This window comes from Schistocerca serialis, chromosome 10 (assembly GCF_023864345.2).
Source record: "Schistocerca serialis cubense isolate TAMUIC-IGC-003099 chromosome 10, iqSchSeri2.2, whole genome shotgun sequence".
Taxonomy (NCBI): Eukaryota; Metazoa; Arthropoda; class Insecta; order Orthoptera; family Acrididae; genus Schistocerca; species Schistocerca serialis.
The window spans coordinates 212,992,126-213,018,656 of record NC_064647.1 but is presented as its reverse complement, the minus strand read 5'-3'; the positions used below and the strand labels follow the sequence as shown (position 1 = coordinate 213,018,656).

Genomic DNA, 26,531 nt, shown 5'->3' with positions numbered 1-26,531 from the left:
CCCCTAGAACTTAGAACTAGTTAAACCTAACTAACCTAAGGTCATCACACACACCCATGCCCGAGGCAGGATTCGAACCTGCGACTGTAGCGATTGCGCGGTTCCAGACTGAAGCGCCTAGAACCGCTTGGTCACAGAACCCGGAGCGAAGCCAGGATAACAGAACTCACTGATACATGGCGCCGAGCATTGCTAACCGTTTAGCAAGTGGTGCATAGTCACCATACCAGGGCGGGTCTACTGTGGTAGGATTGTGAGTAAGTGCTGGGTTTTAGTTTAACAAATGGGCACCATAGGAATATCAATATTACTGGATTTTAAGGCAGCGATCCCTTCTCGTCACCAGAAACCAGCAGCTTCACGACGATGCAAGAGCAACTCCAGGCTATGAAATGACTGGGCTCTGCCAGCTGCTGCCATGGGTTCGACACTTGCTGTCCCCACTATGTCCTTCACGGTACATGATGTGACAGCCCTGCATGCCTGCTGCCAACAAAGCTGAGTTTGTATTGAGACATTGCGCCAGAGCATCAGCCATTGTCCAACTTCTGCCAGAAGGCAGCGGGTTGTACCCCACACAAGGCAGACTCCAAACACAGCCACCATGGCCAAATGTGAAGATGAGGAGCGATTTCTTAAGAACAACACACAGCGCCACTGACGTCTCCTGTAAATATTACCTGGACTCACGTCACGGGGTTGTGGCTCAGCATCTCCAGGTGGAAGCTGTCACCCATTCATCAGCTCAAGCCAGGGACAATGGGAAGAGGCATGCCGACCTGAATAAGTGATGTATTGAAGTCAATAAATGTCATTTGTAACTATTAACAGCACTTCCTCTGGAGACTTTGGTCCCAGCACTCACCATCCCATTCTTTGGTATCACGACCGACAATACTGAAAAACTGCTAAGTACTAAACTTCATGGGTAAACCACAGCCAGGATTGAAACAGGTGTTGCCTTTCCAACTCCATTCAGAACAGTGTGAATGAGCAAAAGGGCCACCATCTAAATACCCCTTCGGTGACTCTGTTCTCTGGAAAGTCCATGTATCTAACTATAAATCTGAATTTGCCATTTTATGAATGCTAGAAATCTAAACAGATTTGCGGAGTCATAGTTGATTGTCCATACAAATTAATGTAACACAAAAGTAAATTTTTGTTGTGCAGTTCAAAATCAGTTCATGAAAACTGTGCTTTTAATAGTTACTGTACAGACTAATATGGCAATTCTGTTTTATAGGAAATGTCCTGCTGTTTCCACTGCTGCAATCATAATTAATGTATCTCTTACCATTATTGAATTTCATATAAAATTGTAAAAATTAATAAACAATTAATTGAAAATAACAAAACCAAAAATCTTAAAAACTAAATGTTTTAGGTTGTTGTGTATGGCAACATTTACTCCTTTACTATTAGTACAGCTGTCTTGTATTTTTTTTTAAAAAAACGCTAATTTCAATCAAAATTTCAGTTAAGGTGTCTCTCACAGATTAATTAATTAATTAAACATATGGCTATCTCAGTCTGTGTATGGACCAGCACTATAGTTTGATATGTTGATCTCTTTTGCTCAATTAAAAGTGTAATGGTTATTAATAATTTACTATTATCCTGCTCATTAAATATTCCTTGCACTTCAACTTCCCTACCTTATCACCTCAAAACCATATCTACATATCAACAGAACCATCTTATTATTTTCTTAACATGATGGATCGACCTTTGCAGTAGGTACAACATTTTGCATTGCATATTCTCAATTGTTTTCAATACAGTCTATCCCTGTGTGCGCGCTACTAGGCGGATCTGACGCACGTCTCGACAGTGTTGTAACCTGGCCGTACCACACGCCTCGGCAGGCGGGTTTTGCGTGCCTTCTTGCCTACCTGCTACCCCATCAGATGCGCAATCGCCTGGCCCCGACACCCCAGATTACAAAAAAGCAAAACTCCCATCCAACGAGAATCAAAAAGACTACTACTCAGACAAATATTAAGTCGGTCATAATCACCCCATTGAAAACCTTTAGTTCTGACACTTGTGCGCTATTGGTAAGATGCAAGGTGTGATTGGAGTAGTTGTACAGTATTTGAGGACAATTTTTGAGTTGTAAGTTTAGCGAGTATAATGTCAAAAAATGGCTCTGAGCACTATGCGACTTAACTTCTGATGTCATCAGTCGCCTAGAACTTAGAACTAATTAAACCTAACTACCCTAAGGACATCACACACATTCATGCCCGAGGCAGGATTCGAACCTGCGACCGTAGCGGTCGCTCGGTTCCAGACTATAGCGCCTAGAACCGCACGGCCACTCCGGCCGGCTCAAGTATGTCAAATTAGAGTGTTGCAAGCTATGCTGAAGACTAAAAGTGGCAGAGTAGTCACTCCTTGTTTGTCCAATGTGTACTTCAAAACGTCATCCAGTTTTATCAGAGCAGTCATCATGCTATACTTTTTCCAGAATCCAGACTGGTATACATTTCACAGGTTATACAATATTAAGTACTTAGTATGCTGTACAGTATAATGTTACATATCCCTTACTATCAAAATGTTCATAGATGTATGGCAAGTAAATACCCTACTTTGAACTAGCAATTCAAGTGTTATCAATGTTTATATAATTTCATAATGGCAGAAACATTAATTTAACAGATAAATGTTACTTATCTTGCCATAGCTGTATCGTTATCTAGGATGTTGGTTCCTGTTTGTGTTTTCCACTTAATAGGTCCAAGGCTTTTTTCATTAAAAAACACTGGAATATTGTTCATTTTTGACATCATCAGTAGTTATTCGTAAATTATTGACACTTTCTACAATACTACTTGTAAAGTAAATGCATAGTGCAACATTTCAAAACAACAAAGAACTTGATGGTTACATTGACCAATCTCGACAACTGAAGCTATTACATCGCGTTTGTCGCCTAAAATTTCTATAAGTATTATGTGCATAGCTTTCAGATCCTTCTAAAACAGGATGTAGTTCAAATGAATTTTATCATGGCGATCTTAATTATTTTATGGATATAATTTACATAATGTATTCTGGAAAAAATTATTTATATAAAGATTTATGTGCCTAATAATTAATAATGAAGGTTGAAAATTTCCTGTCTTTGTTTAATTGCCGATTAAATTATCGATAATTAAATTAGAAAAGTTAAAAATGAAAGCATAAATTTTGTTTGTAAAAACTAAAGCATAATAATATTAGTTTCACTGTAAAATGGTATTGACTCATTTAAGTTATCAGTGGTGATCAGTGTATGCAAAACTCTGTTTAGTTGTGGGATATGTAATTTAAGTATTAAAACTGACTCACGGCAGGCCGAAATTTATAGACACTCGAACATTTTAATTGGAGTACAAAGTTTCTTGCAGCCAAGATTCATTACACCAAGAACTATGTAATCTAAATACTAGGGTAATACTGGTAGAACCCACAACAGCTTGTATTTCCTTTTTGAATGATAGTTCTATGAGTCCCTGCATCCACATTCTTGGAAAGGTCTGAGGATGGATAAAAATGTCCATTGTTCTGGACAATACTGGATCGACAAGGGAACTGATGATCTATACTGTAATATCATTGTCTCCTGCGGCTGCCATGTGTATTCGTAGAAATGACACCCTGGCCGTATTAAAGCTTAAAACCCTCACCGTATTTAAACTTTAGACCATCAATAAGAATTAGAGGTTGATCTGCAGATTTTTTCCATTAGGCGGTGGCCCTGTTAAAATCCTCTCTTAACGAGTGAACACGCAAGAGTTTTACATTTCTTACAGAGTGAATAATTCCTGTGCATAGCTACTTGTGGACGAGATGATTTTATACGAAGCAGGGTGCTGTTTATGTATCCTGTGTGGCACCTGGCAAGAAATACCACACGCATTAGCTTTAAGGTCATACACACTCACAACTTAAAACCTCTAAACGTCGCCACTTGCATTTCGTTCCTTTGATACTGGGTAAATCATGAATATTAAGTCATGGACAGACAATTCGGGTCCAGAGCTCCAATCAATTTGAATTACTCTATTTAGACGTTGGGCTCTGTTTATATGGATACACGTGTGTTGTCTGTCTTATGGTGAGTTGTCTCAAGTGGAAAGAACATGAAGTTCGAGTAGGAAAGTATACACCTGAAACTGGAAAGGAAAAGACAGTTATGAACTATTCACGGGTGATCAGCCGTCATTCTGTCGCAACGTTTCTATGAGCTTTGCACTCATCGTCCTCAAGCGAGGTGCTGGGATGCTGTGCTGCACAGTTGTCTAGAAATTTTATAGTATTATGCATGATTTACTCGCCAATAATGACATAAGAAATTTTTTGTCGGAGCAGGACTCAAATCAGGATTTGCCGCTTATCACGAGGAAGCGTCACTGCAGTCCTTAGACTGTAGAACATTATTTGTGTTAGATTGAGCTACATTATTAATTTATGTGTAGTTCATTTTTCAAGTTCCTCCACCAAACTTTCATAAATAATCTGTGTTTGTTTCCCACTCTCCTCTTACCACCTAACCATCCATTTCGTCTCTCCTGACATTTATATGAACCTGCACTCCTGGAAATGGAAAAAAGAACACATTGACACCGGTGTGTCAGATCCACCATACTTGCTCCGGACACTGCGAGAGGGCTGTACAAGCAATGATCACACGCACGGCACAGCGGACACACCAGGAACCGCGGTGTTGGCCGTCGAATGGCGCTAGCTGCGCAGCATTTGTGCACCGCCGCCGTCAGTGTCAGCCAGATTGCCGTGGCATACGGAGCTCCATCGCAGTCTTTAACACTGGTAGCATGCCGCGACAGCATGGACGTGAACCGTATGTGCAGTTGACTGACTTTGAGCGAGGGCGTATAGTGAGCATGTGGGAGGCCGGGTGGACGTACCGCCGAATTGCTCAACACGTGGGGCGTGAGGTCTCCACAGTACATCGATGTTGTCGCCAGTGGTCGGCGGAAAGTGCACGTGCCCGTCGACCTGGGACCGGACCGCAGCGACGCACGGATGCACGCCAAGACCGTAGGATCCTACGCAGTGCCGTAGGGGACCGCACCGCCACTTCCCAGCAAATTAGGGACACTGTTGCTCCTGGGGTATCGGCGAGGACTATTCGCAACCGTCTCCATGAAGCTGGGCTACGGTCCCGCACACCGTTAGGCCGTCTTCCGCTCACGCCCCAACATCGTGCAGCCCGCCTCCAGTGGTGTCGCGACAGGCGTGAATGGAGGGACGAATGGAGACGTGTCGTCTTCAGCGATGAGAGTCGCTTCTGCCTTAGTGCCAATGATGGTCGTATGCGTGTTTGGCGCCGTGCAGGTGAGCGCCACAATCAGGACTGCATACGACCGAGGCACACAGGGCCAACACCCGGCATCATGGTGTGGGGAGCGATCTCCTACACTGGCCGTACACCACTGGTGATCGTCGAGGGGACACTGAATAGTGCACGGTACATCCAAACCGTCATCGAACCTATCGTTCTACCATTCCTAGACTGGCAAGGGAACTTGCTGTTCCAACAGGACAATGCACGTCCGCATGTATTCCGTGCCACCCAACGTGCTCTAGAAGGTGTAAGTCAACTACCCTGGCCAGCAAGATCTACGGATCTGTCCCCCATTGAGCATGTTTGGGACTGGATGAAGCGTCGTCTCACGCGGTCTGCACGTCCAGCACGAACGCTGGTCCAACTGAGGCGCCAGGTGGAAATGGCATGGCAAGCCGTTCCACAGGACTACATCCAGCATCTCTACGATCGTCTCCATGGGAGAATAGCAGACTGCATTGCTGCGAAAGGTGGATATACACTGTACTAGTGCCGACATTGTGCATGCTCTGTTGCCTGTGTCTATGTGCCTGTGGTTCTGTCAGTGTGATCATGTGATGTATCTGACCCCAGGAATGTGTCAATAAAGTTTCCCCTTCCTGGGACAATGAATTCACGGTGTTCTTATTTCAATTTCCAGGAGTGTAGATTCTAAAGTTTAATAAAAAAACCATAGCTACCACAATGGAGAAGTCATTTGTAATGATGGAGCGAAATGTCAAGTAAGTAATATGCCGAAACAGTTATGAGCTCAGATGTGTGAACAAGCTTAATCAATGCCGTCTATTGAACTAGAAACACAGCGTGTTTGTACAATACAAACCGGAAGTCTTCACTGTTTTAGTGGAATGAATGGCACTACAGTCTATTTTCATTGTGAATTCTTCATTCCTTCTTATATTAATAACTTAGTTATGAGAAAGAAAACTGAAACTTGGTCTTGTGTCTATTTCAGCTCTTGACGGAGTGGTGACTGTGTACCTTGTATACCACATTACCGAGGCTATCTGTGACATATTTCTCTACACTGGGGCTGTTAAGGTAAAGTGTTTACAGAAATACTCTATATTCATCAGAAACGGAACAACATTCAACTCTTTAAAGCTTTTTACTCAATTCCTGCTGTGTGCAAGAAAATAAAGTTAGTGTATATCTTTATGTTATTCTTATTACTACTTACTCTATAGTAGTACTGGGGCTATACCGATTCTGGCCCAGTTATTTTTGACCCACTATCCTTATTTTCCATTATCAGTTATTCCTGATACCACTCCCCCTCCCTTTCTGTCCACCACCGTCTCCCTCCCACTTCCCATCATATTTGCTGAGGAATTGAAAAGAAATATGATTAATGACCCTTAACCTTGCCAGTGAGTTAATTAAGAAACTTTTCCCCCAATATGTCAGGCCCAAGATGGCAGTCACTATGATGTCACAATCTTATATAGTCCACTTGTGCTAAATATAAAATAGTATTTATACCAAATAAATTAACAAACGACAGAGATGATCCTCCTTGGTACAAAAAACGTGTCAGAACACTGTTACAGAAACAACGAAAAAAACATCCCAAATTTAAACAGACGCAAAATCCCCAACATTGACGATCTTTTACAGAAGCTCGAAATTTAGAGCGAACTTCAATGCGAGATACTTATAACAGTTTCCACAACGAAACTTCGTCTCGAAACCTGGAATAAAATCAAAAGATATTCTGGTCGTATGTGAGATATGTTAGCGGCAAGAAACAGTCAATGCCTTCTCAGCGCGATAGCAATGGAGATACTATCGAAGACAGTGTTGCTAAGGCACAGTCACTAAACACAGCCTTCCGAAATTCCTTCACCAAAGAAGATGAAGTAAATATTCCAGAAGTCGAATCAAGAACAGCTGCCAACATGAGTAACGAAGAAGTAAATATCCTCCTAGTAGTGAATCAACTTAAATCACCTAATAAAAGCAAGTCTTCTGGTCCATATGGTATACCAATTAGATTCCTTTCAGAGTATGCTGATCCATTTGCTCCATACTTAACAATCATAAACAACCGTTCGGTCGACGAAAGATCCGTACCCAAAGACTGGAAAGTTGCACAGGTCACACCAATATTCAAGAAAGGTAATAAGAGCAATCCACTAAATTACAGGCCCATATCATTAACTTCGATACGCAGCAGGATTGTGAGACATATATTGTGTTCGAAAATTATTAATTTCGTCAAAGAGAACGGTCTATTGACACAGTCAACATGGGTTTAGAAAACATACTTCCTGTGGAACACAACTAGCTCTTTATTTGCATGAAGTGTTGAGTGCTATTAACAAGGGATTTCAGATCGATTTCGTATTTCTGGATTTCCGGAAGGATTTGACACTGTACCACACAAGCGGCTTGTAAGTAAATTGCGTGCTTATGGAATATCGTCTCAGTTATGTGACTGGATTTGTGACTTCCTGCCAGAGAGGTCACAGTTCGTAGTAATTGACGGAAAGTCATCGAGTAAAACAGAAGTGATTTCTGGCGTTCCCCAAGGTAGTGTTATAGGCCCTTTGCTGTTCCTTAAATATATAGACGGTTTTGGAGAATCTGAGCCACCGTCTTAGGTTGTTTGCAGATGGGGGTTGGGTTGTTTTGGGGAAGGAGACCAGACAGCGAGGTCATCGGTCTCATCGGATTAGGGAAGGAAGTCGGCCGTGCCCTTTGAAAGGAACCATCCCGGCATTTGCCTGGAGCGATTTAGGGAAATCACGGAAAACCTAAATCAGGATGGCCGGACGCGGGATTGAACCGTCGTCCTCCCGAATGCGAGTCCAGTGTTTAACCACTGCGCCACCTCGCTCGGTATTTGCAGATGATGCTGTCGTTTATCGACTAATAATCAGAAGATCAAAACAAATCGCAAAACGATTTAGAGAAGATATATGAATGGTGCGAAAATTGGCAGCTGGCCCTAAATAACGAAAAGTGAGAGGTCATCCACATGAGTGCTAAAAGGAATTCGTTAAACTTCGGTTACGCGATAAATCAGTCAAATCTAAAGGCCGCAAATTCAACTAAATACCTAGGAATTACAATAACGAACAACTTAAAATGTATAGAACACAAAGAAAATGTTGTGGGGAAGGCTAATCAAAGACTGGCAGGACACTTAGAAAATGTAACAGATCTACAAAGGAGACTGCCTACACTAAGCTTGTCCGTCCTCTTTTAGAATCTTGCTATGAGGTATGGGATCCTTACCAGATAGCACTGACGGAGTACATCGAAAAAATTCAAAGAAGGGCAGCACATTTTGTACCATCGCGAAATATGGGAGAGAGTGTCACTGAAATGATACAGGATTTGGACTGGACATCATTAAAAGAAAGGCGTTTTTCGTTGTGACAGAATCTTCTCACGAAATTCCAATAACCAACTTTCTCCTCCGAATGCGAAAATATTTTGTTGACACCGACCTACATAAGGAGAAACGATCACCACGATAAAATAAGGGAAATCAGAGCTCGTACGGAAAGATAAAGGTGTTCGTTCTTTCCGCGCGCTATACGAGATTGGAAGAAAAGAGAATTATGAAGGTGGCTCAATGAACCCTCTGCCAGCCACTTAAATATGATTTGCAGAGTATCCATGTCATAGTATCCACTTAAATAGTGGCAACACTGCTGTAGAGACACTATGCAATGGAATCTATGATTATCGCTGATAGCACTCTTTGTGGACATACCTACTTTACTTCTGAGCAAATGGACTCTCCTGTCCCACGTCACCGGCGTGCACATAATCTAGGGAAACAGTCACTTGTGAGCGAGCGGTCTAATGTAACGGTGACACTATATTTTCGAAACAGGAACAACGGAGTTTAATCAAGATTGAATGTGCCAGAGTTCGTGCAGTACGATAGTGTCATCAAGGTGTGCAAGAGGCGTGGGGGGATTGCCGTACAGAGCCGTGGCATGCTGGGTGGAAATGGAAATGAAGTCCGATGCTTCTTTACAGAGCGTAGAGGAACGATGGGGGAGACCCGCACCGCCTTACTAGGCAAGGTCCTAATGGTAGTGGTTTGCCGTCGTGGCATGCTGGGTGGAAATGGAAATGAAGTCCGATGCTTCTTTACAGAGCGTAGAGGAACGATGGGGGAGACCCGCACCGCCTTACTAGGCAAGGTCCTAATGGTAGTGGTTTGCCGTTGCCTTCCTCCGACCGTAATGGGGATGAATAATGATGATGAAGACGACACAACAACACCCAGTCATCTCGAGGCAGGAAAAATCCCTGACCCCGCCGGGAATCGAACTCGGGACCCCCTGCTTGGGAAGCGAGAACGCTACCGCGAGACCACGAGGGGCGCGCTGGGTAAAAGCCTTCGACGAAAGTCGGCAAACTGTGGCAGACATGCATCGGGCAGGTCGTCCTAGCGTCTCTGAAGAAGAAGGAGAGGCTTTCTTACGCCGTATCGTAACACTGGATGAGACATGGGCCACATCGTACGAGCCACGAGCCAAAACTGAAACGCCAATCCAACGAATGGCGTCATTATGGGTTGCCGCTAAAGTTGAAAGTGCGTCAGAGCCGCAGTGTGGTGAAAGTTATGGTGATTCTCGTGTACGACTGTGATGGTGTTATCCTAACGCATTACGTTCCTCCACGGCAGACCGACAGTGCACAGTGTTACTGTTCGTTTTTGGAGCGTCACCTGCGACTAGCTTTGCGAAAGAAGCGGCGACACTTCCTGTGCAGCCCACCCATCATTTTGCACGACAATGCGCGGGCGCATACAGCGCAAGCTGTGGCTGCACTGTTCGGTCGATGGGACTGGGAAGTACTGTACCATCCACCATACTCCCCGGAGTTAAGTCCTTCTGACTTTGATTCCGAAGATGAAGGAACCACTTGGTGGCATTCGCTTCAGAACTGTTCCAGAGATTCGACAGGCAGTAGACCGCTCCATTCGCACCATCAACAGAACAGGCTCTGCTAACGGTACACTACGCCTTCCACATAGCTGACAACGGGTTCTACAAAACGTGGGTGACTACTTTGAAGGACAGTAACAGGTGCAAATATGTAACACTTTTGTATCAATTGTGAATAAATAATTGCCACTGTTAATGTTCCAACCCTCGTAGATGTAGAAGTAGAAAACAGCTTCCTTGTTAAAACGCTTACTATATCGTTTTATCACATTTTTTGAAATTTATAACTTTGAACATTGTTACATTACTTAAACGTTATGAGTTTGAGCATTGTTAAACATCAACCAAAGACTCAATATTTAAATCAAAATGTAGCCGACCGCTGCTGTAAGGATATTGCGGAGACATGGCTTAGCCACAGCCTAGGGAATGTTTCCAGAATGAGATTTTCGCTCTGCAGCGGAGTGTGTGCTGATGTGAAACTTTCAGGAGTGCTAGTTCTGCAAGGTTCGCAGGAGAGATTCTGTTAAGTTTGGAAAGTAGGAGACAAGGTACTGGCAGAAGTAAAGCTGTGAGGACGGCGGGTGAGTCGTGCTTGGGTAGCTCAGATGGTAGAGCACTTGCCCGCGAAAGACAAAGGTCCTGAGTTGGAGTCTCGGTCCGTCATGCACTTTAAATCTGTCAGGAAGTTTCACATCAGTGCACACTCCGCTGCAGAGTGAACGAAAAGAGAATTGTAATACGCTGTTAAACTTGGATGAGCTGCAGGTGTACAATAAACAAATTTAAATGTCAAATCACATGCCTAGGAATGAACAAAGTTATCTGTGACTATCTTGTCGAATTTATTAAGTGCTCTGATACGTTGTTATGAGAATTTTTTCTACTTCGTTGGCTAAAGAACATGATATTACCAGGCTAGAAGCTACGATTTATAACTGTGAAACGGATGGTGTGTGCAATGCTTTGAAAGATTATCGAAATGTATCAAATGTCAACAAATGGTATTTACAGTCAGCTCCACAGTACTCTGTGCCAAATATAAATTACTGATAGCTTACAAATGAGTTGCTGCGTTGTGTTTAACACAGTTCTGCAATTTGTCTACTGTGAAAATAAGAACACATGAAACATGTGTATACAAGTAAAATTTCTAGACAATCAACAAAAAGACCCACTGTGCCAGACAGACTTAAACCATTCCCTATTGGAGAAATGACTCCTTTAGAAATAGTTAATATGTTTTGTGTACAAAGAAGAAAATAAGAAATGGAAGAAACTGGAGTCAACAAACGAAGACTGGAGTTTATGGCGGAAACAACCGTCGCAAAAAAGAAGAACATAAACTGCTTCTGGGTAAAGAGCAGGCCATTGCAGAGATGTAAGCACAGCTTACAAATTACTTTAAACAGAGTGTATGGAAAATTCTGCATACAATTCGGGAATACGATATATTTACATTTACCATAAACAGCATTGGGAAGTCGTCACACGTGGCTTATTTTAATGGACTCGCGAAATATCTGTAGCAGTTTACTTCCGTCTGTCGTGGAGTTTGGACGTCTTAGCCGTTGCGCTCCACGCGGTCGCGAGCTGATGTTCTGCGACAAGTGTGATGCTTCGTGTACATTCAAATAATTTAATGGTGTTATAAACACATATTGAAAACGACCGGTGGCTACTAACTTCCCTTGCCATGAACGATCCCCCAGACACTGGAGAGATCATCTGTTCTCCCATTCGTGAGTACTGTTCAGACTCGATGTTGATGGACGAAATGCTTCAGTACCAGCTAAGGAATACGCCACTACTGGAGGATGTATGTATGGATGAAGACACTAACCAGGATGATGTATTGCAAGAGACCCAGTCCTTCACTCTGCCGCTTACAACCGTGCTACAGAAACCGCTAACAAGGGAACCTCCCCATCGCACCCCCCTCAGATTTAGTTATAATTTGGCACAGTGGATGGGACTTGAAAAACTGAACACAGATCAGTCGAGAAAACAGGAAGAAGTTGTGTGGAACTATGAAAAAATAAGCAAAACATGCGAACTGAGTAGTCCATGGCCAACATAGGCAACATCAAGGATAATGTGGGCACAAGAGCGCCGTGGTCCCGTGGTTAGCGTGAGTAGCTGCGGAGCGAGAGGTCCTTGGTTCATGTCTACCCTCGAGCGAAAAGTTTACTTACTTTATTTTTGCAAAGTTATGATCTGTCCGTTCGTTCATTGACGTCTCTGTTCACTGTAATAAGTTTAGTGCCTGTGTTTTGCGACCGCACCGCAAAACCGTGCGATTAGTAGACGAAAGGACGTGTCTCTCCAATGGGAACCGAAAACATTTGGTCCAGGAAAACACGTCTGATATATTCTATACGACACTGGTGACGGCATGTGCGTCACATGACAGGAATATGTTGTCGACCCACCTAACTTGCACACTTGGCGAATGGGTAAAAAGATTCTTCTACCTTGCCCGATTGAGGTTTTCTTGTGGATGTAATAATCACTCCCAAAAAGGTGATGAAAACATAAGAGTGTGTCACATAAACTGCAAAAAATAAATGCAATAGTTTCACAGTCGCACAGTTTTCTCTGTGCTGTGTCAAAACATATCTTTTTAACGTTTTCAAATTTTTCCTTGTGTAGACCGTCAAATCCTGCATATGTCCAAGCAAATCTGAACACGTCCTGGAATTTTGGAGAGCGAAATTGATTATGTGTGAGTGCCTGAACTCTGATAATTGTCTGAAAATAAAAATTTAAACTTTTTACTGGAGAGAAGATTTGAACCAAGCTGCTCACGCTAACCACGGGACCACGGCGCTCCTGTGCCCACATCATCCTTGATGTTGCCTATGTTGCCCATGGACTACTCAGTTTGTATATTTTGCTTATTTTTTCATAGTTCTACACAATTTCTTCCTGTTTTCTCGACTGATCTATGTGTTCAGTTTTTCAAGGCCTATCCACTGTGCCAAATTATAACTAAATCTGAGGGGAGTGCGATGGGGAGGTTCCCTTGTAAGTATCGCTGCTAGCACATAAACGACATGGCTATTGCGGGGAGAAATCGTGCACAAACTGGAACAAAATCAGAATTAGTGGCGAACAAACTACTTGATAGCAAAACGTGGACAGAGAGAAGTGTGGAAGCAACTATTCCGAAGAGTGACTACAAAAGCGAGAGACTATCAGCAATGTTGACATCTCACTTGTTGTTGTTGTTGTGGTCTTCAGTCCTGAGACAGGTTTGATGCAGCCCTCCATGCTACTCTATCCTGTGCAAGTCTTTTCATCTCCCAGTACCTGCTGCAACCCACATCCTTCTGAATCTGCTTAGTGTATTCATCTCTTGGTCTCCCTCTACGATTTTTACCCTCCACGCTGCCCTCCAATACTAAATTGGTGATCCCTTGATGCCTCAGAACATGTCCTACCAACCGATCCCTTCTTCTGGTCAAGTTGTGCCACAAACTTCTCTTCTCCCCAATCCTATTCAATACTTCCTCATTAGTTACGTGATCTACCCATCTAATCTTCAGCATTCTTCTGTAGCACCACATTTCGAAAGCTTCTATTCTCTTCTTGTTCAAACTATTTATCGTCCATGTTTCACTTCCATACATGGCTACACTCCATACGAATACTTTCAGAAATGACTTCCTGACACTTAAATCAATACTGGATGTTAACAAATTTCTCTTCTTCAGAAACGCTTTCCTTGCCATTGCCAGCCTACATTTTATATCCTCTCTACTTCGACCATCATCAGTTATTTTGCTCCCCAAATAGCAAAACTCCTTTACTACTTTAAGTGCCTCATTTCCTAATCTAATTCCCTCAGCATCACCCAACTTAATTCGACTACATTCCATTATCCTCGTTTTGCTTTTGTTGATGTTCATCTTATAACTTCAAGACACTGTCCATTCCGTTCAACTGCTCTTCCAAGTCCTTTGCTGTCTCTGACAGAATTACAATGTCATCGGCGAACCTCAAAGTTTTTATTTCTTCTCCATGAATTTTAATACCTACTCCGAATTTTTCTTTTGTTTCCTTTACTGCTTGCTCAATATACAGATTGAACAACATCGGGGAGACGCTACAACCCTGTCTTACTCCCTTCCCAACCACTGCTTCCCTTTCATGTCCCTCGACTCTTATAACTGCCATCTGGTTTCTGTACAAATTGTAAATAGCCTTTCGCTCCCTGTATTTTACCCCTGCCACCTTTAGAATTTGAAAGAGAGTATTCCAGTCAACATTGTCAAAAGCTTTCTCTAAGTCTACAAATGCTAGAAACGTAGGTTTGCCTTTCCTTAATCTTTCTTCTAAGATAAGTCGTAAGGTCAGTATTGCCTCACGTGTTCCAGTGTTTCTACGGAATCCAAACTGATCTTCCCCGAGGTTGGCTTCTACTAGTTTTTCCATTCGTCTGTAAAGAATTCGTGTTAGTATTTTGCAGCTGTGACTTATTAAGCTGATAGTTCGGTAATTTTCACATCTGTCAACACCTGCTTTCTTTGGGATTGGAATTATTATATTCTTCTTGAAGTCTGTGGGTATTTCGCCTGTTTCATACATCTTGCTCACCAGATGGTAGAGTTTTGTCAGGACTGGCTCTCCCACGGCCGTCAGTAGTTCCAATGGAATATTGTCTACTCCGGGGGCCTTGTTTCGACTCAGGTCTTTCAGTGCTCTGTCAAACTCTTCACGCAGTATCATATCTCCCATTTCATCTTCATCTACATCCTCTTCCATTTCCACAATATTGTCCCCAAGTACATCGCCCTTGTATAGACCCTCTATATACTCCTTCCACCTTTCTGCTTTCCCTTCTTTGCTTAGAACTGGGTTTCCATCTGAGCTCTTGATATTCATACAAGTCGTTCTCTTATCTCCAAAGGTCTCTTTAATTTTCCTGTAGGCGGTATCTATCTTACCCCTAGTGAGATAGGCCTCTACATCCTTACATTTGTCCTCTAGCCATCCCTGCTTAGCCATTTTGCACTTCCTGTCGATCTCATTTTTGAGACGTTTGTATTCCTTTTTGCCTGTTTCACTTACTGCATTTTTATATTTTCTCCTTTCATCAATTAAATTCAATATTTCTTCTGTTACCCAAGGATTTCTACTAGCCCTCACTTAGCGAGTAGGAAATATTACATGACAACCAAAGCGTTGGCCCTGATGCTGATACATTCGTCTAGTACTCGCCGCACGTTCTGACAGCTCTTTTACATTCCGTCGCGTCGGATTCAGTGGAACGCAATATGGAAGATGTCCAACCGGAGGGTGACCTACCTCATCTGCTCAATGAACAATTCTGCGAGGAGGTGGGATTCCGCGAAAAGGATCTCCACAGTGCATTAGCACAGGATATGAAAACTGCTCCCGGATAGGGGAACATATCCTACACTATGATTTAACTGATTCCAGAGGTGGGAGAACGGCTAATGCTCGGATTATATCATCCAGTATGATACACTCATACTGACATTCGGGTGCTGAAAATTGATCGCATTGTTCCCTGTTACAAGAGTGTGAAGCAACGGGAAGAAGCCATATCATAAAGGGGAATAACATTATTGTCATGCTTTTACAAAACGTTAGAATGCATGATTAAACACAGATTGGAATCATGGGAGGAACGAGTAGTACGGTTTTAGGAAAGTTCTACGCCCTTCTGATGCTCTTATCGCTTTAGTTACTGACATCCAGATTTGACTTACATTATTGGCAACAAGGATCTGCAGCCAGTTTCTAAGCAGCTTTTAAAACTTATGATTGTGCCCTGCTGCCACGACTAGCGCAGCAGTTGATGAACCTTGCACCGGCCGTTGTGACCGAGCGGCTCTAGTCACTTCAGTCTGGAACCGCGTGACCGCTACGGTCGCAGGTTCGAATCCTGCCTCGGACATGGCTATGTGTAATGTCCTTAGGTTAGTTAGGTTTAAGTAGTTCTAAGTTCTAGGGGACTAATGACCTCAAATGTTAAGTCCCATAGTGCTCAGAGCCATTTGAACCATTTGATGAACCTTGCCTGTGCAACAGAGCGTTAATTATATGATAAGATGAGCGATACGTTGAGCCCCAGTACATGAGCAAGGATTTGTCACAGGGTTAGATTTTATCGCCGCTGTTATTCAATTTTTACGTTGCTGATGTACATTCACTTTTGTAAACCAATGTCAAAGTGATACAACACGTGATGACCTCTGCTTCTATATTAAAAGCGTGAACCCCATGGAATGTAAATCCAGTTATCTCTCTGGAAAGATTTCAAGATTGGTTGCATGAGAATTCCTTGGAAATATTACCAGCCAAATCCCCAGCTTGCATATACAAGTGAAATAGATGGCAAGTACCAACAACGATGTTACTGGGTCCTTTTCTTACAGCAGTTGAACAAATTATCAAATACCTTGGCCACTATATTGACCAGAAGATTACTTGGTCAACGCATCTGAAGTACATCCTACAAAAAAGTGAAAGTCCATTAATATCACACATTCAATCAAGTAAGACCTTCGGCACACACACCATCAGATTATTTGAGTTGTCGCTCTAACGAAGTAGGCGAGTGTCAGCAATATGTCTCATGGTCTTATCGTGGCGTGTTTATCTCCTGCCGTTAGGTCAGACGATAGAAATGCCACTTGCATGCTTAGAGTAGCAGACTGACGGTGACCAACTTTAAACAGAACTTGATTAATTTTCACACACATTTATTAAAATAATAACAAGCATAAACATTATGTAACTTGATTCTGGATGCTATTTACAATTGACAATCTGAAGTTCCTTTGGTCTTGGTACGTTAATCTTATTCTCACATATCTCTGATACTTGACAAAATGTCTATACATTTATCTTCATGGCTATGTACAGGAATATGATAATCTTCTTAGGTGCAGACTGAAACTTGACTATAGACTGGTACAGACTAATGCAGACTGGTACAGACTGGTTAGGACTAATGCAGACTGGTGGAGACTAATGCAGACAAATGCAGACAAATGCAGACTGACTAATCGGAGGTCTGTACACTCGTTTAATACCTAGCGCATTCAGGTATCACTGCGCGAGTGTGATCCATGAGGAGAAATGGTTCTACGTTAGCAGCAATCTCATTGGCTGCGTTACATATTAATACGCGGATCAGCGGAATCAGAATTTGGTCTGTCTCTAAGGCAGCGCCATCTCGTAGTGCGGAGACGGACGAGCACTGCGCCTGTGCTGTTGTGCTTAGCGGGGCGCGCTCTAGTGGGAAAGTTGTGTACGCGCTGACTATGCGGAACTATGTACACAACAGTGCACTATCTATCCGAGAGTGAATAAAGGTGGATTGTCATGGCTGAAGGCTTGGCAGAAGCATTTTGGAAACTGCACGACTGCGGTGAGTGTCTTCAACATGTGATGAAACCAAGGTGAAACCACGTCCAGATGTTGTGGGGTGGTGCAGCCACCCATCATTACAGATGTTGGACGTCATAGGCTGGGCAGACAGGTAAAACAGGACACGCAGCGAGTTGTGGTGGAGCTAACATCAGAGTTTAATGAATAGCAGAGTAAATGTATGTCTGAACAGACAGTGCATGAAACACTCCTAACAATGGGCCTCCACAGTTCACGACCCATGTACGTACCAATGTTAACACCACAACATTGACAAAATATTAATACCACAACATTGTCAACTACAACTGATATGGGAGCATTGAACGTTGGCACAATGTCAGCGTGATGCATGGTCTGATGATTTCCGGTGCCTTCTTCATCATGCCGATGGAAGGGCGCGAATCAGTTGTCTTCCAGGGGAACCTTGACACCTGTGCTGTGGGACAGAGACAAGCTGGCAGCGGCTTCGTTATGCTCTGGGGGAAAGGGGGCATTTACGTGGACATTCATGGGTCCAGAGGAGCATGTGCGAAGCACTATGACTGCTAGGGAGTATCACACAGTGGTTGCAGACCACGTGCAACCCTTCAGGACGGTCACGTTTCCCAACAGCAATGGTACCATGACTCAAAGGCCAGGAGTGTGATTGACTGGAACGAAGTACACAGTGGCGAGTTCCAGTTGATGTGCTGGCCCTCCAGCTTGCCGGATGTGAACCCAATTGAACCTATCTGGTATGTGATTGAACATTGCCTCAGAGCTCATCGTCCCAATCTCCAGAATTTATGGGAATTAGAAGACTTGTGTGTGCTAATGTTGTGCCAGCTTCCTCCATCGACCTGCCAAGGCCTCATTGCTTCTATGCCATGATGCGTCGCCACTGATACCCGTACCAAAATAAATGCAATAGTTTCACAGTCGCACAGTTTTCTCTATGCTCTGTCAAAACATATCTTTTTAACGTTTTCAAATTTTTCCTTGTGTAGACCGTCAAATCCTGCATATGACCAAGCAAATCTGAACATGTCCTGGAATTTTGGAGAGCGAAATTGATTATGTGTGAGTGCCTGAACTCTGATAATTGTGTGAAAACAAAAATTTAAACTTTTTACTGGAGAGAAGATTTGAACCAAGCTGCTGACGCTAACCACGGGACCACGGCGCTCCTGTGCCCACATCATCCTTGATGTTGCCTATGTTGCCCATGGACTTACCGGCTATTAGGTAGGTGGTCATAATGTTGTGGGTGATCAGCTTATGACTTTGTAAGGTATGCTAATCGGGCCACATATGGACTGCAGTTGCATCTGCTATGGTTTGACCATTTATGCTGCTCTACAAACGCTTGGCAGATGGCAATAAAAAGCCATCAGGTACCGCTTGGGTGCTTTGCAGTAAACACCTATGAATCTCTTCTTGTCGAAGCTAATGACCCCGTGGTCGAATTCAGAATAATGTACATTGGATCTAAATATCTGCTCAAATGTGCACAATTTGTCCAAGATAATTTTGCATGGGGGCTTAATTATATATTTAATGCAAATAATTTTAATTTTTAGTAGCTGTCTGTCCGGCTACGAAGTCTCGTAAACGGTTGGCCCTGACTAGTTTTAGTACGCAATCTGACTGCATAGAATAACAACAAAGAATGAAAGAAAATTTCCGTTAACACAATTAATTAATTAAATCCACAGCAACTATAAAACGTACGAAACCAAAGCACAAGTGTAACTGTTCTGTGTGTGGAAGTGTGATTCAACGTACACATCTGGCACGGTTCTTCTTCAATAAGACAAGAAATTTTAAATACCATTTATACTGAAGTAATTTAAAAAAAATAGAAATACTATAATTGCGTAAGGAAACCAGAATTACACTCTAATACAAGAACACAAGCCAGATGCTTTGTTGACTGAACCTGTAATGACGCATTATTTAAGACATTGAAATAATAACAAGAAAAGGGAATTTTTTTACCTTCATATATATTGACGAAAAGCACTCTGATCATTACAATATCTCCATTCGAACAACATCTGCTGTCTAGCCCATCAACAACTGCATAAAACATGCAACAAGCACTCCCTACTACAACATCTCAACACCAACTCACTATTACCACATCTTGATAAGCACTGACTACTGCCACATCTCGACAAGCACTGCCAGTGGAGGCGGCTGAATAATACTCTTTGGCGCAATCTCTGGCGCTGTGGCTCAGTGTAGCCACCTTTCATATGCCCTTCCTCCACGGGCCAGAATTTGATGGTATTTTTGCCAGCATTGGTGGTGAAAATACCACCAAATTCGTCCACAAAAATACAGACAAAAATAAAAGATAATATTAATACGTAAATATCACATAATTAGATAAAATTTTAGCTTTGCACTGACCTTTCAATAACCTAATATATAAAATACAGTAAGCAATACAAATTCTTTCATACATGTGACTTTACATAATAGTTTACACAATACACAAAAAATCAGTTTATACAAATGTTCACATAAAATGCTTTCAATGATTCAAAAAAAACAAGTAGTTGATAGTTCCAGCAGTAGCACCCAGCAATGGTCAACAGGTGCAAATACAAACAAGTGACATCATTTTAATAGAAGCAGTTCCATCAGTGGCACCCAGCAATGTTGAACAAGTGCAGACGCCAACAAGTGACATCATTTCAGTAGAAGCAGTCCATCAGTGGCACCCAGCAATGTTGAACAGGTGCGGACACCAACAAGTGACATTATTTCAGTAGAAGCAGTCCATCAGTGGCACCCAGCATTGTTGAACAGGTGCAGACACCAACAAGTGACATTATCTCAGTAGAAGCAGTCCATCAGTGGCACCCAGCATTGTTGAACAGGTGCAGATAACAACAAGTGACATTATCTCAGTAGAAGCAGTCCATCAGTGGCACCCAGCAATGTTGAGCAAATGCAGACACCAACAGGTGACATCTTTTCAGTAGAAGCAGTCCATCAGTGGCACCCAGCATTGTTGAAGAGGTGCAGACACCAACAAGTGACATTATCTCAGTAGAAGCAGTTCCATCAGTGGCACCCAGCAATGTTGAGCAGGTGCAGACACCAAGAAGTGACATTTTCAGTATAAGCAGTTCCATTAGTGGCACCCAGCAATGTTGAACAGGTGCAGACACCAACAAGTGACATTATTTCAGTGGGAGCAGTTCCAATAGTGGCACCCAGCAATGTTGAGCAGGTGCAGACAGCAACAAGTGACATTATGTCAGTAGAAACAGTTTCATCAGTGGCACCCAGCAATGTTAAGCAGGTGCAGACAGCAGTCCATAATATTCACTATCACTAATCACACTGTTCATCAGAGTTTATCAGCAGAAATTAAACATGTCCTAGTGGCACCAATCATGTAGAAAAAGTGCAAGTAACAGTCCATAATATTCACTATCACTGATCACACAGTTCATCAGCAGAAATTAAACATTTGTAAGTGTCACACATCAATGTTGAACAGGTGCAGGTGTGAACAACAGTTTGAATGCACACACAATTGCTTTTACAAAATTATTATCAATGCTCTTACACTAAACATACAAATTATAATATACACACAAATGATATCAGATAATTGTCATATTAACTATTACAAATACACAAATACCAGTAAACCCATAATATTTATGGGTGTCAGTGCAAGCCACTACAAACAAGTAAAATAATATTTAGGAGATAGGTCGGTCCAATTATCTGGGATTAGGAAAGGAAAACACACAAAACACACTCACTCATCTTTCATCCACATTAAGTGCTACTGTGTAATTGAATAGTATTAACTGTGTAAATACAATTCTGTCAAAGATTTGATGTTCGTCATGTGTATCAAGTAGTAGTGGCAGCAATGTATAACAGTCAATAATAGTTAGTCAACGTCATAGTCATCACGTCAAGACCAATGTTTGCCAAGCCAAATCAAATGTACGGTTGCTGAACAACTGTCAGTGAGCCAAGATATGCAATTACTTCCTCTCTCCAAAAAAAAAAGTATGTACTGCTTATTGATTTAACAAAGTGTGTGTAGACAATCTTCCTTCCACTTTACTGTTCTAGTCTGCCATCTTCATCCTCCTTGTTCCATACAAACCAGCAAAAAAATATGCCCCTCACTTACTTTACCTCTTATTCACCAAAACTCCAATAATCATCAGCATCACATAATCTCAATACTTCAATAATACGTCTTACGTCGATACATATAAACCTTATCATCAATATCATTTACCTTACCTCTTGTCCACCAAAACTCCAATAATCATCAACTTCACACAATCTCAATACCTCAATAATACCTCTGCAATACGTCAATACATATAAACCTTAGCATTAATATCATTTCACTTCCATAACAACATCTCTCCTCTAGTCAGTCTCCTCGAACAAGAACAGATAAAATCCTAGTGCAAACTTCAATTCATCTTCCCATACAATCCGAAGAGACAATGTCCACACACAACCTCTGTGTAATCCATCTGACCCAAATCTTCAACTCATTATGAATTATAAAATACATTTTGGTTACCTTGTCCATCATTAAATAAAAGAAATGCATACATGACCTCTAACAGCCTTTAGTTTGAATAACTTCCAGTAAGTAAGTAAGAGTATGGAGTGTGAATGATCATAATATTTCACAGTGTGTACACCCCTTCAAGAATTATGGCAAAACATAAGCAAACATGTGGAGTATTTCTTGTGTCAACTGTCACTTGCTATTTCAATTGCTCACGAAGAATTCAGTGTAATAACTGTCAATGTTCTAAACCTAGTGTTGGTATGTCATGTCGTTAGCTTCCTTCCTATTAGCATAAATTTCTACAGTTTCCATAAAACCTCGAGCTCATGTAACTTCAATGAAGTTTCTTGTACTAATGTCATTCGTAGAATTACGGCAGTTCATTTTCTTATCTTAATATATAAAGCACTGAGCGTAAGCAAAACATGCAATAGCGAGTAAATATACCAGTAGAGAACAGAATGTCAACAAGTGGATGCAGCACAATCCCTACAACGAGGCTCTGCCAATCGAACAATCTATAATTAATACCACAGTGTAACCTAAACTCCATGTTCGTACACCTCATATCAGCATTTCTATATACCAAATTAATGAGTAGTTATGACAACAAACAGAAATCTATAAATATGCAATCCATACGCAAAGCAGCAAATATATATCTTACACAATAAACAGGTCATAATCATCATATCAGCATAAGCAAATAAATGTTCGTATGTAATCTTAATAAGTATAAATGAAGGCGCAAGCAAGTAAATCACAAAGTATAATTTACATACATAACCATATCAGCACAATTAAACAGGTCATTATCATCATATCAGCATAAGCAAATAAATGTTCTTATGTAATCTTAATAAGTAAACATGAAGGCGCAAGCAGATAAATCACGAAGTATAACCTACATACATAACCATATCAGCACAATTAATCAGGTGACAATTATAATTTAAATAAATAAGCACAGCAGGCACATAATAAAAAAAATATGACGTCAGTGAAAAAGCAGTGCAGCCAAGCGATGCATAATATACATAAGTAACAACCCTGTTCATTAATAAAACATTGTCAAATTCAGCAAATGTACGCAAGCACGTCGCTTCACAAGTAAATTCATAGAACATGAAATTTAGCACAAAGTATGAATCACGTAATCGCGAGCAGCAAATTACGTCTAAAGTACGTACCTAAGTGGAAATATGTTACCTGAAAAATAAACTCAGTTAATAGTTACCTTTTTGGTTTATTACTTTTTTCTTCGAAATTACATTCTTCCTGAAATTTTCTCGATAGCAAGTCCTCTTAACGTCGGACACACACAGAATTTACCTGAAGGTCTTAAATATTTTATACAACCGTATCCTGAAAAATACTGAACGTTAATAACATAATTTATTAAGTCACTATAGCTTTATACTGAATTTAATCGGAGAAATTAGACTGTGTATTTGTTTACGGCTGTCAGTGCATTCGCACTGAGCGCTCGATCAGCTGTAGGCGCGTGACGTAGGAAGTAATTGTTTGCGGTCAACGACTGCCTTGTGTGGCGCGCAGACTTGACTGTTGCTTTGAGTATGTGCCGCCGCCGGAACACGGCCCGGCATCCTTGCATTCTCCGTGTGTTTACGTATAACTGTTGATGTCTCACAAGTATGTCATTCCACAAAAAATTTACCGTTCGATATATGATGTATTCCCTTAGAGCGCCGAGATTTAAGAGTTTCTACTTCGACAGTATAATTTTGCGAATTCTATATGGACCGTTATAAAGCAGAAAAAAATTGCGACACAAGCCCTTTCCTTTGTGAGACAAACGATGAGACTTATTTAACACCTTTTGACCAACTGACAGGTCTTTAAACGACCAGGACGTTTTGCTGATTTCTCTCTTCTAGCAGCCGCAGATGCAATATTTTGTAGGGCCAGGTTGACAACTTCAGAATGCCGCAGTTTCCGTGCAGGCGGGAAAGGAACTATTTCAGAAATGCGATTTGTCGGTGCTTTATTTTTTAATATCAAAAGAGGCGGTAAAGAAGTTGAATCATTAGGGAGTTCATTCAGAATGTTTTGAAAAATATGAAGATACTGATCCCACGTTCTGTGATTCTGATGACAATAAGGTCGACACAATTTATTGATTTCCTTCATCCACCTCTCTGAAGCGTTAGATTGTGGGTGAAAAAGTGAAATGAAGATTGGTTTAATCTTACGACGCCGTAGAGTACGAAGCCAAATTTTAGAGCGAAACTGTGATCCATTATCTGATATAACCTTATCAACATGACCAACTTCTTTAAGAAATTGTTTGATGAAAGCGTTAGATACTGAAAGAGCTGTTGCTTTGCGTAAAGGTGTAAAACACACATATTTTGATGTCAATTCCACTGCTACCAAAATGTACGCAAAACCATTAGTAGAACGAACCACTGGACCGAACAAATCGACTGCAGCCATGTCCTTTAATTTCGCTGGAATGATAGGAAACAACGGTGCTCTGTGAGAAATAGTTGGCGGGTTAGCCTTTTGACATAATTTGCATAAACGAGGTGTGGCCAAATTGTCCAAACTAACAAAGTGTGTAAGAAAATTACAGAGAACAAGGTAACTACGAACATCACGTTTTGTAGTAGGAACAGCATCATTACGAATAGCGTCTAGTTTCTCTGGATCAGGAAAAATACCTTCTGTAGAAATAATATGACCAAGAAATTTCACCTGAGAACGACCAAATTCAGATTTTTCCAAGTTCACTGTAATGCCAATTCTTGCAAAAATACGTAATAATGAATCCAAAATTTTGTTATGCTCACTCCAAGAACGTTTAGCAATAAGAATATCGTCAACATATGAAGAAATATTGTCACGAAGATAAACAGGTAAAATTTTGTTTAAACTACGAATGAATGCTGCAGAAGATATAGTAAGTCCAAACGGTAATTTCCGAAATCACTTTTGGGCAAAATAGTCATACCCGGTTATTCTTTAACGACTCTATAGATAGATTGATAGTCGAAGAGTTGTTTTGACAGATGCAAAGAATAGTAAAAGAGTAGGCAGCGGTGCAGAAAACTAAAAGGGAAATAGCACCACTACAGCTCGGGGCCCTATGCACGCTACGGCACATATTCACTTAGTGTAGTGAATCCCCTGAGGATTTTAATAGTCGCACATAATTTCCAGTTTGTGACTTAGTGGCCAATTTGGTGGAAGTGCGTACATAAATTGATCTAGCCATGAACATGGATGTATGTCATTCTTAGAATTGCGAAAGATCTTAAATTTCCGAACAGTCAAGAAGTGTTAAAGTTTTCTCCTCGTGGCGACAAAGACCTACCGCGTCTATCCCAGTCCGAATGTCGATTATTGTCAAGTTCGCGCGCCTGGCGCTGTCTTGTTGCATCCCGTAAATGAAACAAATTACTTTCTTCAAACCCCTCTGCTATCTGTGATTCCAAATTTCTTTTGCTGTCTTTTCCTACGATTTCGCCTTCAATTTGTTTGACTTGCTTTCGTAATGCCTCAAATTCCCTTTTGACGCGTTCATTAAATTTTCCCTGATTTTCAACATGCTTATTTATGTTCTGGTACTCTTCGGTTTCTGCAAATGGCAATGGTGCTGTATCATCTGAACCTCTGTCCCCATTTAAACTAAGACTTGTCAATTTATCTGCAATCTCCTCAACTCTTTCGGATAAGTCACCTATTTGTTCTTTCTGTTTATTTATGTCTTCCGTAAGTGTCGCGACTCGGATTTCAGTATTGACACATTTAGTAGTTAACTGTTCATATTGTTGTGTTAGGTTATTTATTCTGTCATTTGGTACGGATTCCTCGATTTTCTCAAATATTTCTTCCTTATCATGTGCACGTTGTAAATTTAACTCTGAAAATTTTTGTACTATCGCGCGATTTCTCTCTTCCTGCTCTCTATCCTGTTCCTTTTGTCTGATTTCTATTGAAATTAATCTATTATTGTGAGCATTCAAAATCGGTTGTACTTCCTCTCTAATTTCTTTCTTTAATTCATCTTTCATGTTTTTGAAACATGTCCCTGTTCGTGAGCCTAACTGTGTTTCCATTGTTTCCATCTCGGTTTTACTTGTACCTATTTGTGAGCCTAACCGTGTTATCATTGCTCTTAATTCAGATCCCAAATTTAATATTGAACTCATCAACTGCTCCATATCTTCTGTCGTTAACCACATATATTGAAAATTTATCGATTGTGAAAAATTTTGAACTGTTTCCGGACTATTTTCCCGACTTATTAAATTGTCTTCCACTTCATTATTCATCA

General features: G+C 41.4%; 1 protein-coding gene across 3 annotated transcripts in view; it reads left to right on the top strand.

Moving 5' to 3' along the window:
• Positions 1-26,531, top strand: part of LOC126424921 (uncharacterized) — a 302,725-nt gene that overhangs the window by 121,979 nt on the left and 154,215 nt on the right. For all 3 annotated transcript variants that reach the window (XR_007576231.1, XM_050087763.1, XM_050087762.1), the window contains exon 6: positions 6,315-6,400. Coding sequence is in view for 2 of the 3 variants with exons in the window: in XM_050087763.1 (XP_049943720.1) it covers positions 6,315-6,400 (86 nt within the window). In the remaining variant the exon portion in view is untranslated. The remainder of the gene's footprint in view (positions 1-6,314; positions 6,401-26,531) is intronic.